Source organism: Corvus cornix, chromosome 6 (genome assembly GCF_000738735.6).
Source record: "Corvus cornix cornix isolate S_Up_H32 chromosome 6, ASM73873v5, whole genome shotgun sequence".
Lineage (NCBI taxonomy): Eukaryota > Metazoa > Chordata > Aves > Passeriformes > Corvidae > Corvus > Corvus cornix.
The window spans coordinates 5,511,118-5,527,996 of record NC_046336.1 but is presented as its reverse complement, the minus strand read 5'-3'; the positions used below and the strand labels follow the sequence as shown (position 1 = coordinate 5,527,996).

The 16,879-nt window shown below is 44.8% G+C and overlaps 1 protein-coding gene across 1 annotated transcript in view; it reads left to right on the top strand.

Annotated features, from left to right (window-relative positions):
- Positions 1–16,879, top strand: part of GRK5 (G protein-coupled receptor kinase 5) — a 151,871-nt gene that overhangs the window by 85,977 nt on the left and 49,015 nt on the right. The window contains exon 3 of the mRNA XM_039553527.1: positions 9,886–9,998. Coding sequence (XP_039409461.1) covers positions 9,886–9,998 — 113 coding nt within the window. The remainder of the gene's footprint in view (positions 1–9,885; positions 9,999–16,879) is intronic.

Sequence of the window (16,879 nt, the reverse complement as noted above, 5' to 3'; positions counted from 1 at the left end):
AGAGTAAGTAATCCCTGTGAATGGCTTTATTATGTGCCTGTCAGTAACGTGTGCTGCCTAAATATGCGCTCGCAGAGTGACTGTGCTGGTGGCTCTGTGCACTCTGCTGCTTACTGACCTGGTAGAAGTTTAGTCTTGAAAAAGGAAAGCTGCTTTGCTGTCTACCTGGGCTGGTTTAGAAATCAAAGAGTAGTTTTGCAGAAGTCTTTTCGTCTTAAGAAAGTGATTCACAAGATGTCTCCATTAGTTTCCTGGAATCGAGATGTTTATTTTGTGCTATGTACAACAGCAACAGTTCTGTAGATTTCATAACATTAAACATTCAAATTGCAACTTCTACTGAAATTTTCTTTCAGCATGTGTTACCCAGAATGTCACCAGGCAGGAGTCTAAATAACAGCGCTAGACATAAAATAAGTTTGGTATTACAGTTAAAAACTTTCAGACTGGACGTAAAAGTCCCAAATAAAAAAAAATCTCAGTAGCTACGGTCTTTGAGAACAAATCATCCAGTTCTGTCATTCCCATCTGAGGCAGAACAAAATGAGAACAACTAAATGTTTGTTCCCCGAATTTCCCAGGGCGTTTCTGAGGTGAGTTTTCATATTTCTTTGAGGGATTTTTTTTCCAGTCCTCTGGCCTGGCCACAGAGACATTGTTGAAAGTCATTTAAGAAGATAAAGGCAAACTCCTTTTCTAGCCAGGGTGGTGGTCAGGGTTATGGTGTGGGCAGCCCTTCCCCTGGGGCTGCACAAGTACCACATGAAAGTGTGGGAAATGGTGGTGGGGCATCTTTTGTGATCAGTGTGAAGTAGTTTGGAAGCCCACCATGCCCTGAATACCTTTGTGACTGGCCACAGAGGCAACTGTTCAAACACTGTGCTTGGGAAACCTCACCAAAGGCATTGATCCAGGGCCATGTGCTTTTCAAGTGTAATTTATGGGAATGGAAAGCAGCTTACTACTAGTAATGGTAGTTTTTTGACTAGAAGTGTAGCACACCTGCCCATCTGTCAGTCAGCCAGTCAGTCTGTCTCCCTGCTCTTTTTTGCTTTTTGTTCCCTTTCTATGCACTGTTATTTTAACTGGCAGCCAAATGTAAAAGAAAGGATGTGTTTAAGAACATGGTACCTAATAATTTAAGTTTAAAAAAAAAAACTTTAAAATATTCCCACTGCACATTCACAATCCAGATTTCCTGGCGATTAATCCTGGTGCACGCACTTCCGCTGTCATGCTGGTGTTGACTGTGGAACTGAGAGACAGAGTGAGTGGTTTATTTGTGTAAACTGTGCTTGACAGAGGTGGGAAAACTAAGGTGGGCTTGATCAAAGAGCCACTGGAATTGATGGGAATCTTTCTGTCTGAGTTGGTCAGCACATGGTGCTGATAACACCAAGGCTGGGGGTTCAATCCCCATATGGTCCATTCACTTGAGAGCTGAACTCAATGGTTGGGTTCCTTCCAACTCAGAATATTCTGTGATACTGTGATTTCAGCAGGTTTAATGAATGTCTTCATTACTGGCAGCAATTATTTGTTGTCTTTCCCCACACCCCATATTTCATACAACAGTATTTTTGCTTCTCTGACTGAGAGGCTCAAGCCTCTTAATGGCAAGCTCCATCTTCAGCTGAACCTTGACCCCACAGTTTCTGCTTTTGGGCATGGGGCTTGGTCAGTGACCCATACGGAAGGGATGCAGTTGCCTGAGCAAGTAACTTTTAGAAGATACCAGAAGTGTTGGGGGAGGGCTGGAATAACTCAGCAGAGTAGCTCAGATTTTGTTAGGATGAGATTTTGTCAGGATGAGATTTTGTCTTCCACTGGCAAACAGCCTGGTCTCAGGGCAGAGCATTTTCTCTTTGCCATCTGACTGTGGTCCTGGCACAAAGCTGGATGACCAAATGTCTCCCCTGTGAGAGCTGAGGGTCCCTCCCCAGGTTCTGGACCCCACTCATGTTTTCCTGTGCAGTGATTATACTGAGCTCACAGGATCTTGTTTGATCCTCCTCCTGCTGCTGCTACAAAAAGGGTGGGTGGGTTGTTATCCCTCCTGTCAAAATCTTTGTCCAAAATCAACAAAGCCACAAACGCATTCTGGTTCAAGTACTCATGCAAACATGTTTATGCAACTGCTTGTAGGATTTGACTTTCAAATAGAATTCCATGAGCAAAAGCTTCAATACAGCTGCCTTCAAAAAACAAATGAGAAGATCCATATGTATCACTGAAGGGTATTTAACTGTGAGTTTGTTCCAGTATTCTCCAAGCATATTTTCCATATCAGTCCAACTGGACTGTTTCCATCTCCAGTGTAATGCTGCTGTGATGTGTGGAGTTTATCCCTGTAGCCTAATACCGTGAAAAGAGTGGAAATAAGGGAAGTTATACAAAGCAAACACTGTCTGCATCTGAATACTTACATTAGATGTTCGATGATCAGGAGATTAAATTTTGTTTGTTTTAAAAAAGACAGCTGAAAAGCAAGGAAAATTAAGTTGGCAGGACTTAAAAGCAGTTTGGGGTAATTCCATTGTCTCAAGTAAGCTTGATTGCATTCCTATTTTTAATTAATTAAACTTAGATAGTCAGTGCCAGAACAGCGCTTGCTGTAACAGCATAGATGAGGGTCTCCAAGTCTTTTGTAGAAAATCCTAAATTCAAATGGAAAAAAACATAAACCCAGGCCAAAAAATGTGTTCTCCCCCAGTACTTCATATGTTAGGTCTAGAGCTTTCCTCAGCAATGAAGGACTGGTTTGAACTGCAGACTGGGATGAGCTGCTGTTTAGAATAAGGAATCTATCAAGCCATTATCTCGTCATAAGTCGTACATATTTCCATATTTTATTAAAAAATAAAGAAAGCAGATGAAATATTTATGGTTAGAGAGAGTGTGCTTTTGCCACCAGCAAGAGAACTTCATCACAGCCCTTGGCTTCGGAATTCCTGTCCAGCACCTGCACAGCTCCAGACCTGCCAAGATAAACACTCTCCAAGACAGAGGCTGCGTCGTCGTTTTTAATCTCTGTGAAGTGCCAGGTGAAGTTCTGGAGCAGTATAGTGGTTAATGTATAAAAAGACTCTGCTGTGCTCTCCTGGACTAAATTTCCGCTCCGGGAGTTTGCGTTGCAAGCAAAAAAATAGCCAGGAGCCACAGGGCCATCAGCAGCACTGGGGCTCCCACACTTTAATGGACTTCTTCTGGCCACGCTGCTCGGAGGGAGGCAGTGCCAGTAGCCCTGTTTTATAAATACAGCATGCCACTGAGGTCTGCAGGGCACAGAATATTAGTTGTGCTGGTAACTGAATTCCCACGGGAGCCTGGATGCTTGTATTAGGCTTTTATAACATAACTTACTGCCACAGTTTATAGGAATTTTTGAATGAACTGAAATGTGACATTTTTATTCCTGTCTTGTGCTCTCTAACCATCTGGCTTGCCTCACTTTTTAAATGCATTGCTGGAGACAGGGTGAATGGAGAGTCCTCAGCATCTTAATCACAGGTTTCCATTGTAAAACAGCCCCCCTCACCCCCCAAACAACCAAAAAACCCCCCAACCAAACAAACCCCAAACCCCAGAAAATAACAGACAAGAAGGACAAGGAACTTCTCTGCTCTTGCTTCCTCCCATTCCTGCAACATTCCCGAGTAGGCACCATGGAGATCCCTGTCTACATTACTGTAGTTTTTTGGTCAGGCTCTGCAATTTAAACAGCAATATCCCTGTTTCTTCATCTGAAATGGTCCCCTATTTTCAGCTTCTCAGAGAGAACAACCTGATATGTTTTGCACTGCAAGTACCTGGGTTCCCAGCAAAGTTCACAAAGTCCTGACTGGCCATGACATCTCCAGGACTAAAGACCATTGAAAAATAAGAGTAAGAATAAGAAGGTGATAAGAGGGTCTTCAGATGTGTTAACATGGCCCATCTTGGGGTTTTGCTTTTGAACAGAAGGATTATCTTTTGTATTGAAGCATTTTTATTAGAGATGGAAAACCATCATTTGTAGAATGCGAGAGCTGATGTTCCAGCTTTCCAGATTATTCTGAAATACAAGAGCAACACAGACACTGTTAATAATGCAATCAAAGCAATTTAAATCCTTTTAAAGCATCCACAAAGGGTCCTTTGATAAGAAGCAACTTTCATCAGCCTGAAAGACTAGGCAGTTTAGTGTGTGCTGTTTATTAAGTTTATACATAGACAGTGGTAATTCCACTTTTGGCTGGAGAAGAGCAGCAGTAAATTATAAGACATCTTTATAAGCACCAGTGTTAGACTTGCTGGTTTTAAATGAAAAATGTATTTATATTAATATAGCTCTAAATGGGGTTATTCAGTGCTTAAAGATGCAATTTGTTTTCCATTAGTACTCTGAATGGACACAAAATAATTCTGTAGACCTTAAAGGCTTTGGTCTTTTTTTTGACAAAAAGGAGGAAATTGCTGCAAGTGCACAGTGTATGATGGGCTGTGAAAGTCTCTTTAGTTCAGTTGTGCTGCATATTTTTTAATCTTGCTCTTAGTTCCTGCCTTTGTCCTCCTTTTCATTGTGTGTCTCTGTAAGGAAACTTAAATGAAGAAAGCAAAGACGGGTGAAAAAACCAGAAGTGGTTTTAGATTTGGGCTGCGCTGAGTAGGATTTCTTTTAGCAACATCTCTCTAAGTTTGATTGAGGAGGGAGGTGTGCAATTTTGGGACCTCTCTAGCTGAAATTTCCATTGATCTCAGGGATGTTGGGCATCACTTTGACAGGCCCCAACCCTTTGGAAAAACAAAGTTTTACTTTTGGTGTGCCAACAGTCTTAGGAGCTGACTGCTACTCCCGTGGGCTCCAATGCTGCTCCTATTGCCCAGCTGGAGTGTAGAGACTGAGGCATTCAAATGCTTTCTTCCATTAATTTGGGGTGCTTTTTGTTGTTCTGGAACAAAGCACGTGAGAGGAAGAGAGCAGCAGACAAGTGATAGACTTGGAACATCTGAATGCTTTTGGGTCACCTTAGAGAAAAAAAATAAGGAAGGGAAGATGAATTCTAATCTTGGATCATTGAGCATGAGCAGGAAATGAACAATTAAGTCTTCCTGCATCCTCTTCGGGGGTTCCAGGTGTTGGTTTGTTTGTTTGTTTGTGGGGTTCTGTTGTTATTGTTGTTTCGTGTGGGCTTTTTAAGGCAGCATAATTACTTTGCATTTGGATCTTACTCAGTTTTCATCTGATTTAATGCCAAGGATAGCAGGGATCCAGAGGTCAAGTCCAAATGTTCCCATGCAGCAGCGTGGTGCATGTCTTCTTGGCAATTCTCCATGCATTTCTTTGGAAAATCTGCTCTTGGGATTCCGTATGCTGGAAAATAAAAGACTGTATTATGTACTTAATAGATAGTACATAAATACAATCCTTGGCCACACCAATAAATGGCCAAAAAGCTGAAAGGATGTTCCTGGCTTTTGTAGAGTTTAAAAGTGAGATTTAAACTGAGCTTATCCTTCCCCACAGACATCTACAGGAAGAAGCCTCATCAGCTGATAGCAGGGGTTGGATTTGCAGCTCTTCAGAACAAGTTGCAGAAGTGCAACTTTTATAGCAGTCTCACTGAGACACCTGCATGTTACACTGAATATCAAGGGTTATCACCCAGTTTTGTATTTCAGCACTAACCCATCAAAACCCACAGGTATATCGCAAATGTGACAGAGGAGGGGGGATCTGGTCTCTGCATTTTCTCTCCAACATGGCTAAGGTGATATTTTAGCCAGCCAAAAAAATGCAAGGTATTTAAGTGAGAAATTAAGACAAAAATCTTCACAAGGTACAGGGAGGTTTTTATCCAGTTAAAATATTAGATTTTCCCCCCTTTTAATTGAAAGTTGGGGATTTCAACATCAGCAACTCTATTACCTTGTGCTGAGTTTTTCACTTCATCGATGGTATGTTTTGACTGGTATGAAATTTTGTTAATAGGACTCTTTTTCTTAGGCATGGGCTCAGATATTTTTCAGAACCTTACCAGAATATCTGTTAGGGAACAAATTTGTCCATAGACTTTGAATCGTGACAGCATTACATGTGCAGGTGCAACTATTTTGGTGTGTTCCTTGTGCTGGGTGCTCTTGAAATTAGTATTTCAATACATAAGCTATGAAGTAAAGGGAAAAATGAGTCAGTCAAATTATGAATAAACATAATTTATCTTTATTTATCTTATGAATGTTAATTATGGCATTTTATATAATACCTTTTCTATATTAATCTGTGTTGTTGCTCTGTTAGGAAGACGGAGAATTCACTTGCATTGTTTGCCAGAGATATTTTCTAAATAAAGAGTTTGGCGTCAGTGAGAGGTGTCTGCTTTCCCAGGACTTTGACCCACCCAGCTTTTCACCCCCATTTTGGGTGACTTTGCAGGTGTTAAACAGGATGGCGCTGAGGCAGGAGGGTTTGACTACCAAAGATATCACTCTTAGAGCTGTTTTAGTTACACTTCATCATCATAAGCATATGGTTTCACTTCCAAGTGTTTAACATTTCCATTTCCTCAGGAAATCATTCCTTCTATTTTTTAAACTTTTGAAACTGGATGGATATTTTTACTGGCAGGCAGAGCGAGAGCGACACAAGGCTCAGCCCCAGCCCAGGAGAGCCCCTGGCTGCAGTCCCCGCCTGCCTCGCCGTCCCTTCCCTCCTGCAGCAGCTCCTCAGCACGGCTCGGGGTGCTCCAGCCGCGTCTCTGGGGTGCAGCACTCTGTTAAAACACTTCTGCCTTCCTTGCTGTAATAAAACCATCCACTCCTTTTTCAGCTTTAGCTGAGAGACGTGTTTTTCTTTCTTAGTCCATTCCGGGCCCATGCATCCCAGGAATTGGTTGAGTGCAGACTCCTTTAGCTGACTTAGTGAGGCCAACGGCGAGATCAGGGCCTAAGAAAATAGTTTGTGTCACCTACAAGGAACGAAAGCATTTTCATCATGTACTTATTGTCCATGTTGGTACATCCAGCAGTTAAATGCACATGACAGAGCAGTGGGTGGCTCCAGGGCACTGCTCTGCCTGTTGTGTTTTCAGAGTGGTATTTCATTTGTGGTATTTCCTTTTTCCTCCTTAGGAATGGGTCACCCTTCTCACGTGTTGGCCAAGCTCTGTAGAGCAGGAGGAAGCCTGTGCTCATCTCTTTTTTATGTTGTGCTTATCCACGTATGTCATGGTGTTTAGCTGCTTGTTTTCTTTCCCTGCTGTGCTATGAAGTACAGGTATGGATGTGCAATTTGCACACGAATTTAGCTGGTATCACTGGCCCTTTGAGTAGAAGATCATCCTCTGCTACCTTGGGTGTCACCACATCATAACAACTTTGATAAACAAACTGCATTTTGTACAGCCAGCATTGTCACTGTGCATCAAATAGTGCTGTACAAGAGAAAATATGGGCCAAACCAGCTGATTATTGTGTTTGTTCCGTTCTGTTTTACTCTGTTATGAATGCAGACAGTCTCATTTTTTGCAGTGCTGGTTTGGTATGGGGAATCTTGCTGTGGGTCTGGGCTTCTTTGGGGATTGAGTCCTGCCACCAGGCAGGCTGTGTGCTGCTGGTATTTGGGGTGTACATTTTATGCATACCCTCACAAGAGTGAGTTAGTCAAGGCAGCAGAAAACAGCATCAGGTAGATGTAGTTAAACCTTCACACCTCCCAGGAGAGCTCACCTGAGCTGCTGAGCCTCTGCCTTCATGCCAGCCTCTGAGATGTTGTGAGTGGCTGTTTTGATCCACTCTCCTGACTCCTTCACTTCCCTTAGCGCTGTACGTGTCTGCACATCCCTTCAGCAATTACTCCCTAAAAATGCCACTTGGTCAAGCAGCACAAGCTGGTACCCCCCACAGGGACACCCCAAGGCTGCTCCGTGTCCCAGTGATCCTGCTGGTTTTCCCACCACATGTATCAGTGCCGTGATGTTCCATGCTGAAGGCTTCAGCTCAGGCAAACAAACCAGTGCCGGGGGAAGGCTGCTGATAATTAGACTGGAGGTCAAGTTAGGATTTACACAGTGATTTTGATCCAGTTTTACTTGTGAGAGAGTATCAAAACATTGCAGTCTTCTCAACAGATTGAGTGATACCCTGATCCACAGTGGAATGGCAATGCCAGCAAAAAATGCTGCTGGTACATGGTTCCCAACTGCTTCAGAAGACCAGACCCAAGCAGAACCACACTGAATTAAAAGCACATTTCAGCTCTCTCCAACCTGTGTCTCCAGTGACCACCCTGGAAGTGCTTCAGGAATCAGTTCCTGCAGTAGAGCCAGGTGCAGCACTGGACAGGCTCCCTCCTTCCCCTTGTAAAAGGCAGCCTTGGGTGCTCCTGCCCACTGTCACCCATGTCACCCAGCTACAGGGCAGCAGTCCAACACCTCATAGAGCATTTTCTGTTCAGGACAAATGTACCCACAGGTTGGTGAGGCCCTGGCACAGGTTTCCCAGAGAAGCTGTGGATTCCTCATCCCTGAAAGTGTTCAAGACCAGGCTGGATGAGGCTTGGAGCACCCTGGGATAGTGGACAGTGCCTCTGCCCATGGCAGGGGGTGTGTGACTAGGTGATCTTTAGGATCCCTTCCAACCCAAACCATCCTGTGATTCTATGATGATTCTGTGAAGTCCACGTTTTGCAGAACATGGTCCCCAGGGCACAAGCTGAGATGAGCTGGGTGCCTTCATGGCAAAGGTGAGCTCCATCACAGATGTGTGCCTGCATCCATGGAGTGGGAGGAGCTGAAGGACGTGACGGGGCCAGAGCAAAGGGGGACTCAAAGACATTGCAGGAGCAACTCCAGGCCCAAGAGAGAAGTAACCAAGGCACTGGCAACTTGTGTGGGTTTCGTATGTCTGTTTGCAGTGCTGTGTTATGTGTTTAGAAGCTGGTTGTTTCCATAATAACAGCAAGTGCCATATGGCAGCGAGGAGGGTGGTGAGAAGAATGCCTAAGGAAACACAGTATGTTGTTTGACATGTGTGTACTTGTAGAGGAATAACGTGTCTCAAGCAAGTATTGCTGCTCCAAGCAGGCTGGGGGATTTTCTGCTCTCACCAGAAAAATATCCAAAGCCCTTGGCATTTGTGCTGGTGCAATGCCAGTTAATGACACCTGCCCTTCATCCATATTCTCCTGCTGATAGTCCTTGTGGTGGGCAAAGAACCTTTTGCTTTGCTGTGAGTGATGGTTCTGGATGCACCAGCACAGGGGAATGGCATTTAAACATGGCTTTTGAGGGGAAATACAGTTCTGTAAGGAGTGCTGTGTGAAACTGAAATGAGCCAGATGCCATCTGCTCCATCCATTCCTTAATGCTCAGCAATTAAATAGCAGAAATTTTGAAACCTTTGAAAATGCATAGTTTATTATAATTGTTTAATAGAAAGCAGGCTAAACACTTCCAGAGATATGGGGCACTTCAGTGCATATCTAGGAAGCATCCAGGAAAGTCTCCACAAATTCCAGCTTTTTCTACCCTTTAATGCATGACTCATATTTCAAGGACTTGTAATTTGCTCCCCACATTCCCACCAATGCCACCAGCCCGAGCTGTACCTTTGCATACATTTCCACCACAGAAAAATATGAAATTATTTTTTCATAATAGCTGAGTGGCTTTTGCTTGACCTTTACCAACATCAGCCCTACAAAATTCAGCCTCTCTTAATTGAGTCTTAAAGCCATTAATTATATTTGTATTTGGATACCTGAAACGTGGTGGCAGGGAGAAGGAGTTTGTTTTGTTCTGGGGTAGTAGTCCTGCACTCACTTGCAATGCTTTAAACTCATGAGCAACCCAGAAGGCAGACCTCTTCTCATTTTCATGCTTCTCTTCTTCTCTTTATTGTCTCCAGAGAGAGATTACTGCAGCATATGTGAAAAGCAGCCCATCGGAAGGCTTCTCTTTCGGCAGTTCTGTGAAACTCGGCCCGAGCTCGAGTGCTGCATTAGGTTCCTCGACTCGGTGGTAAGTCAATTCTTGTGGTATTTTGGGGTGCTTTGCAGTGTTCCCCTGACAGAGGAGACTCCTCTGACCCCAAGAAATCACTATTTCATGGGATTTTGTGTCTAAAGTGCTGGAGCAGGCAGTGGAGAGGGCTGGCCCCAGCAGCAGCCCGGCACTGCTGGCGGTACAGGGACACACGGGGCTGGTGCCAGCCTTGGGGGATGTGAGCCACCAGAGAGGGGTAGGACAGTCACCCCCCACAGTGCTGCTGTGGCCTCCCTTCATGTCGACACCCAAGCACTTGAGCTACTGTGAATAATGTCTTCTGATGGGGGTGTAAGCCTGCAGTGCTGGGAGGCACTGGGAGGAAGGGGAAAGTTGAGAACGGACTGACAAGAGAGGATGGGGAGTGTAATAACCCCAGCATCTCTTACCAAGCCTTTTCATCCCTATAGCTCAGGATGATTTACAAAGGATATCCTGATAATCACCCTATTTTTTCAAATAGGAGAACAGAGGCACAAGGTACAGAAATAACTTGATTGAGGTCACTGAGAAACAAATCTGCTCCATTTTCCACCCCAGTGAGCCATCATTTAACCCAGCCACTGAGCATCACCCCCAAGCCCTGGGGGACCTGACACCATTTCCCAGTCTGGCAGCACTTGGCCATGTGTACTGCCAGCTGTTCACAGTGGAAAAGTCTCTCAGTGACTTTTTGTGCTGCGAACCTTTGGAAGTGGAGGGTATTGATCAGCCAAAAGGTGAAATGGTACCAGAGAGGAAGGTGAACTTGTCCCTTGTGAGTGCCCGTGGGGTCCCGCTCCCTGGCTAACACTGACAGTCAGAAGCAAAACAATGCATACCAACAGGAATAAAATTGCTTTGTTTGCACCATGGTGAAGCTATTCTGAAGTACAGGGAAATGTGAGGATTGCACTGAAGCTGTAAAAGTAACAGTCTGGAGAGGACATGTGGTCTCTTAAGGTTTGTGTTACTCCTGCAGTAACTACAGCAAATCTACAGCATCACAGAAAGTGTTGGACAAAGTCCTATTTGAATCATGAAGCTGGTCATGACTTCCACCTGTTGTTCCCAGCATGGCTTGGGATTTTCTCTGGTGAAATGTGTAGCCATCAAGGAACACAAAACACGTGGCAAACACTCTGTGCAGCTGTGCTCAAGGCCAGCAGGCAGCAGGACACTTTGTGTACCCTGAATGTGTTTGTCCTGCACTGAACCAGTATTGTCTAGTGAGACAATCTAGTAACAACCTACTAACATCCTTGTGAGAGACTAAGCTCTCTCACACCTTTGCAGACGCCAGTGATGAAACACCACACACCCATCTGGGGGGAGGCATCCCCGCAGAAATGCCACATCAGCTGTGCCACCTGCAGCCCAAAGGAGATGGGCAATGGCACCTGCAGAAATCCTTTGGAATACAGCCACAAAAGACTGCTTGGAAGTGGTTTTAAATTCAGACAGAAGTGGCAGAGCCATGCTCAGTTTGGAGGGGGTTAGCGGGGCTCTGTTCCATTCTCTTGCCGCCCCGCAGCTGCAGGCTGGTTCCAGCAGTGCCCAGGGGCTGTGGAGGAGAAGCCCCTACTGTGCAAGCCCTGCATGCACTCAGGGCATGCCACTGACAGCGGGAACAACATCTGGGCACAAGGAAAACATCTGTTTCCCCCAGTGCCACCGGCCCCAGGGCACTGTGTGACAGCCTTGGCTGCAGTGCTGCCAGAGCCTCTCCGTCATGCCGGCTGCCCGGCCCGCCTCCGGCTCTGGGAATTGAGGGCACTGTGTCATTTCATCCTCCCAAGCCCTGTGCAGCCGTGACAAGCACTGGGACTCGGTGTCCTCCTCTCATCCGTGCAGCACAGGCTTCACTCCTCCTGCAAAAGCTTGTGTTGGCACTGGGTTTGTTTTAAAGGTCTGTCTCCGAGCAGTCCCGAACTGATATTCCCAAATCCTTTTGCAAAGGTGTGCTTTGCACCCACCCCAAGTTGCTTTTGCAGACTGGAGCTGCCCTGTGTACCTTTACTGGGCCAGTGGTCTGTTCCCAGTTAGGCTCAGACTGGCACTATGAGGATTTGATAAACAAAATGCCTGGCTGGGTGGAGGTTTGAATCCTTATCTTTCTGTCTTCTTTTTAACACTAATTAACAGCAGTCTCCTTTGTTTATTGATTTCAAATTCTGTATAAACTTGCTCCCAGCCCTTGAAAATCCCTGGATTAGGCAATATTAAGGTCAAGCAACACAGCCCATAGCCATTAAATTGGATGATTGCTACTGAAATTTGCCCAGCGGGGTCACACTCTGTTTAGTGAGTAGTGGGATTCAAGCCAAGCCCTATGTTAGGCAAAAAAAGCCCTATAATGAGACCAGGAGTCTGACTTTACAGCCCCAGTCTGAGACCACCAGGAATGTGAAACCTTTTCGAGACCACCTGCTGTAACAAGCAGGAAAAGCCAAGAGCCTTCGTTTTCTTTTGTCTTAGTTATTTTTCTAACATGAGATGCAAAAATTAGCTTTTGTGTAATGTCAAATAAAGGGAAAAGATAAAAGGGGATAATATTTAGTTCATGAGAGACTCACAGAGCTTTTTGCACAATGAAAGGGAGGACCACCTCTCTTTTTCAGAGCCCATCTAAGTGCCTTTACCAGGTCACAAAGTCACTGGCAGGAGCCAGTCGTTGATGCCTCCCAATTTTTTATACAGTTTTTTAACTCACACACTCCACTGTCTGCAAGGAAAGAAGCAATGGGGGCTTCTGGGTGAAAACCAGAAGCTGAGTCAGACATTAAACGACCTACCAACATCCTTGTGAGAGACTAAGCTCTCTCACACCTTTGCTTCCAAAGCCTGGTAGAATCATCCAGACCTTGCAGACCAGAATATGTAAAGAGACTAAAAAATCCCCTCTTGACTGGACATTTATGTCAGCTGTTGTGTGAAATAACTAACCTGGTCTGATGTAGTCTTCTGCAAATCTGATTATGGCAGGATTTGGGGATTTTTGTCTGTTAAACAGTTGTTAAGCTGCTTTCTGAAGGAAAAGGATTTGTATCACTAAATTCTGCATGCATGTAGGTGTGTAGCTGTCAGCTCCCTCTTAAACCTGTGAATACCTTGGCCAATTTCAACCAGTAGTTGAGATGAAATTGCTCAGAGGCATAAAGTCTTTACATGTTTTCTGAGAGCAGTCTTTGGGTAATTAGTCACAATCAGTTGTAGGCCAGACTAACATGGCATGTGGTTTGTAAGCAGTAGGCCCCAACATTAGATGATAACAGCAATGGGAACAAAGAGATGCAGAGCTTTGCATCACAGCACTGCTGGAGCTGTGGCTGTTTGGTTCCCACTGCTGCTGTGGGACCAGTGAGTGCTTGTCAGTGTGTCCGTCTGTCTGTCTGTCTGGGAAATGGAGCAACAGCAACCCCTTCTCCCAGCTGGCACAAAGGGCTGTAAGGACAGACAGCCATCTCTTGCTGCGGATATTGTGCAAACAAACTCATGACAGAGGTGCTGATTGCCGAGATAAAATATCCACCCAGCACCCATGTGGCTCTGAAGGCATCGCGTGCTTATCTGGGTGCGTGGAACCACAGAGATCTCCCTTGAATAGCTCACCAAACCCTGATGTAGCCATTGAGATGGAGGAACGATGTGAACATAAACTATTTTGGTTAGATGGAGATGGTTTATGATTAAATCAGCTCCTCTAGAAGCCCTTACCCAAGGAATCACGCACAGCCCTGAAGCACACTTTGCTCTGCTTACAAATATTTTAGCGACATCGTTCAACTTTGGAGCTGTTGAAAGACAGCCATTAAAATGAAGTGTGACGAGCTGTGTTTCCTGTGCTGAAACGCAGATCAGTGAGCAGGGAAGGTGCTAGCAAGAGGTGTTTCCTTCTCCACAGCCAGTGCCTCCAGCACAAGAAGGTGGCAATTCAGTTCAGCAGGGACCTCTTGCTCCTCTCCCCTTCTCAACAGCACATTCCCAGGGTGCCAGCTCCTGACATTTCCTTCTCCTCTCCTGTGATTTTATTTGCCATTATAATGAAGACTTCAGATTCAGGACTCCCCATCCTGCTTCATCTACTCACATTCATAATGGTTTTTTTCCAGGCGAGAACTTTTAACATTTTAATGTGGACCCAGATTTAGGTTGACTGGAGGAGAATGTGGACAATTTTGGTCATTATTTTCTCTCTAATGTGAACAATATTAGGGTTTTTTTGCACTGAAGTCCCACAAAAATACATCCTCTGGTGGAAAATAGCCTTGCTGCCTCTTTTGCCTCCTTCTGCTTGTGATATCTGGGCTCAGGGGCCGGGGTGAGAGGCGCAATCTCCTCGGGTGGACTTTTCAGCTGAACGCCTCACTAGACATTGCACTTATCTGGGGTGAAAGGATGAGTGAGCATCCATTTAATGCCATTTGTAAAAACCCTGTCTTGCTGTTAGGGAGATTTCGTTTGGTTAAGTCCCTTTCGTGGTATATAAACCATCTGTGTATGTGTGTCTTAAAGCTGTTCAGGCTTTTTCCATCAGAAATGCCAGTTTGTTGATATCAACAAACTCATTAACTCAAAATGTGTTTTTAAACAGTCAAAAGGACTCTTTTTGCCCTGCCTTTAAGTATGAAAAATGTGGTTTCAAGTTCACTTTTCATTTAGAAATGCGAGTTATTATGAATCCCAGCTGTTTGGGGTTTGCCTTCCAATTTTCAGTCACAGATTTTAAATCTCCAGCAGAGGCAAGTGCAAGGACAGCCACTGAGGACAGAGCAATAACAGGGCAGAGCCTGGAGTCTGAGGAAGGAGTGAGCAGAGAGAGATTCTGGGGATAACAGAGGATGGAGCTGAGAAAGTGGAGGTGTAAAATTGGGACTTAAATGCCAATAACCTCCTGCAAATGCTCAAAAGGTGATTCCACTGTTCCTGACTTTTACCAAGAAGCCCAAACTGCTCTGGTGGGAGTGTCTGTTCCCATCTCCATCTCCTGGTGGGTACAAGGGATGATGATTCCTGTGGCCATGCCGCGCTGCCACAGGCAACCATCAGCTACCTGCTGTGGGAGAGCATCCTCCCAGATCTGCAGAGAGATCTCTTTGGATGTGTTTTTCCATTTGCACATATTTTTAAGACATGCAGTCTCAGGAGCTCAAATAATATTTAAGATGAAAATCAAATACTAGATAAATTGGTGTGTCAGAATTAATGTGACCCCGCTGTGGGGTCTCTGTGTCATTGCCCTGGTAGTTCTCCATCCATCACAGGCAGCTTCCAGCCCCCAAACCTGAGCTGTCCCTGAGCCTGTGGCCCCATCCCACAGCCAGTCACAGGCTAGATGTTGCTCCCTTTCCCAGCTGAAGAGCATTTTTCCATCTGATCTCTCTCAGCCCATCCTGAGGGCAGCTGCTCCAAAGGGAAGGATGTTTGGCACCCCCATTCCTCCATCCAGCCAGGAGTCCTTCTGTGGAAGAAGGAGCCACCAAAGTAATACTACCTCCAAAACAGCAGCCAGAAGAAAAGTTAGCAGCAAGCAGTGGCCAGCCCACATCCTCTCGCCATTTGGACTGAAGGATCTGTGCCTGCCCACAGAAAGAGCCTTCCCTGCAGCTTGTCCCATGGAGTCAGGGTGATCGTAAATCCTCCCCTCATTTATGGGCTATGAATAGGGCCCTGTCTGACCTAACTAGGGCATGGAGAAGCTATTAGACTTCAGAGCAGGAGCCTTGAAACACATGCCTGGATTCATCAAAGGAATAATGGAAAATATTTTGTTCCACATGGATTTTAAGTAGCGATGTTATTTCTAGAAATTAGGGATTTGCATCCCTAATGTAGCCATGCTTTTGAGTATTGGGAAAGAAGGGGAGATACCTCGTGATTTAAGCACAAGACCAGGAGTTGAGGACCTTGATGGCTTCCCAGGCAGGTGGCAGAGGGAGCATGGGGACATCCCTGTCTATCTCCTGTAATAACAGGTCACAGCTGAAAATGTACCAGGGTCTGTTGCTGAATAGCTCAAAAATGGCACTGAAGGGAGAAATAATAATGAACTTAGGAACAAAATGGAACAGGCTTCTAGTGCAGATCCACAGTGAAAGCAACACTGTGCACAGTTGGAGCTTATGGTTCCTTCTCACATCCTCACTTGTCTGTCACTTCCCACCTTCGCCACCACCATGTCACATTTCCTGGGAATGTCAAATGCAAGTATAATTAAACTTTCCTTTTATTCTTTGCTGTCTATCTTGAGACAGAATGAGATACTCTGTATCTGTATAGGTGTGCACTTAGCTCTGCATATGTTGGATCCCATCAGGAATTGGGTTTCAAGACATCCAGTTCTTGCTGAATTTCTGTCTTGTGGTCTGTCCTGTTGTACAGTTCCAATGAGATGTAAATGTTATAGGTTATTTGTGGCAAAAAGGACATCAAATTTTTTGACAGTTCCCTGGTGCACTTCAAATAGCAGATGATGGCTTATAATCAGGTTTTATTTGCTAGGGAGCCAATGTATTATCAGAGTTTGAAAGCAAATGAAGGAGAGAGAAATCATGGAGAAAAAGGCTGCTAAGATGCTGTAAGCATTTCAGAGTTCCTGTACTTTAAGAGCTGAAATGACCAATACTCAGATACCATCTAAAAGGACGGGAAATTGGATAAAAGATTTTTCTAAACCCTTGTATTAAGTTTTATGAGAACATAATCAGTTTCATCCCCGAAATGTTCACTCAGAAAGAAGTACTGCACTTGTGGATTTTAGTTTTTGGTTGTTTTTTCCATCACTTTTATTTGTGCCATTATCATTTCCCAAACCAAATCAGATCATAATTCCAGATTGTTCGAGCAACCTGCTATGCCTGTGTGTAAATATGCAGCTT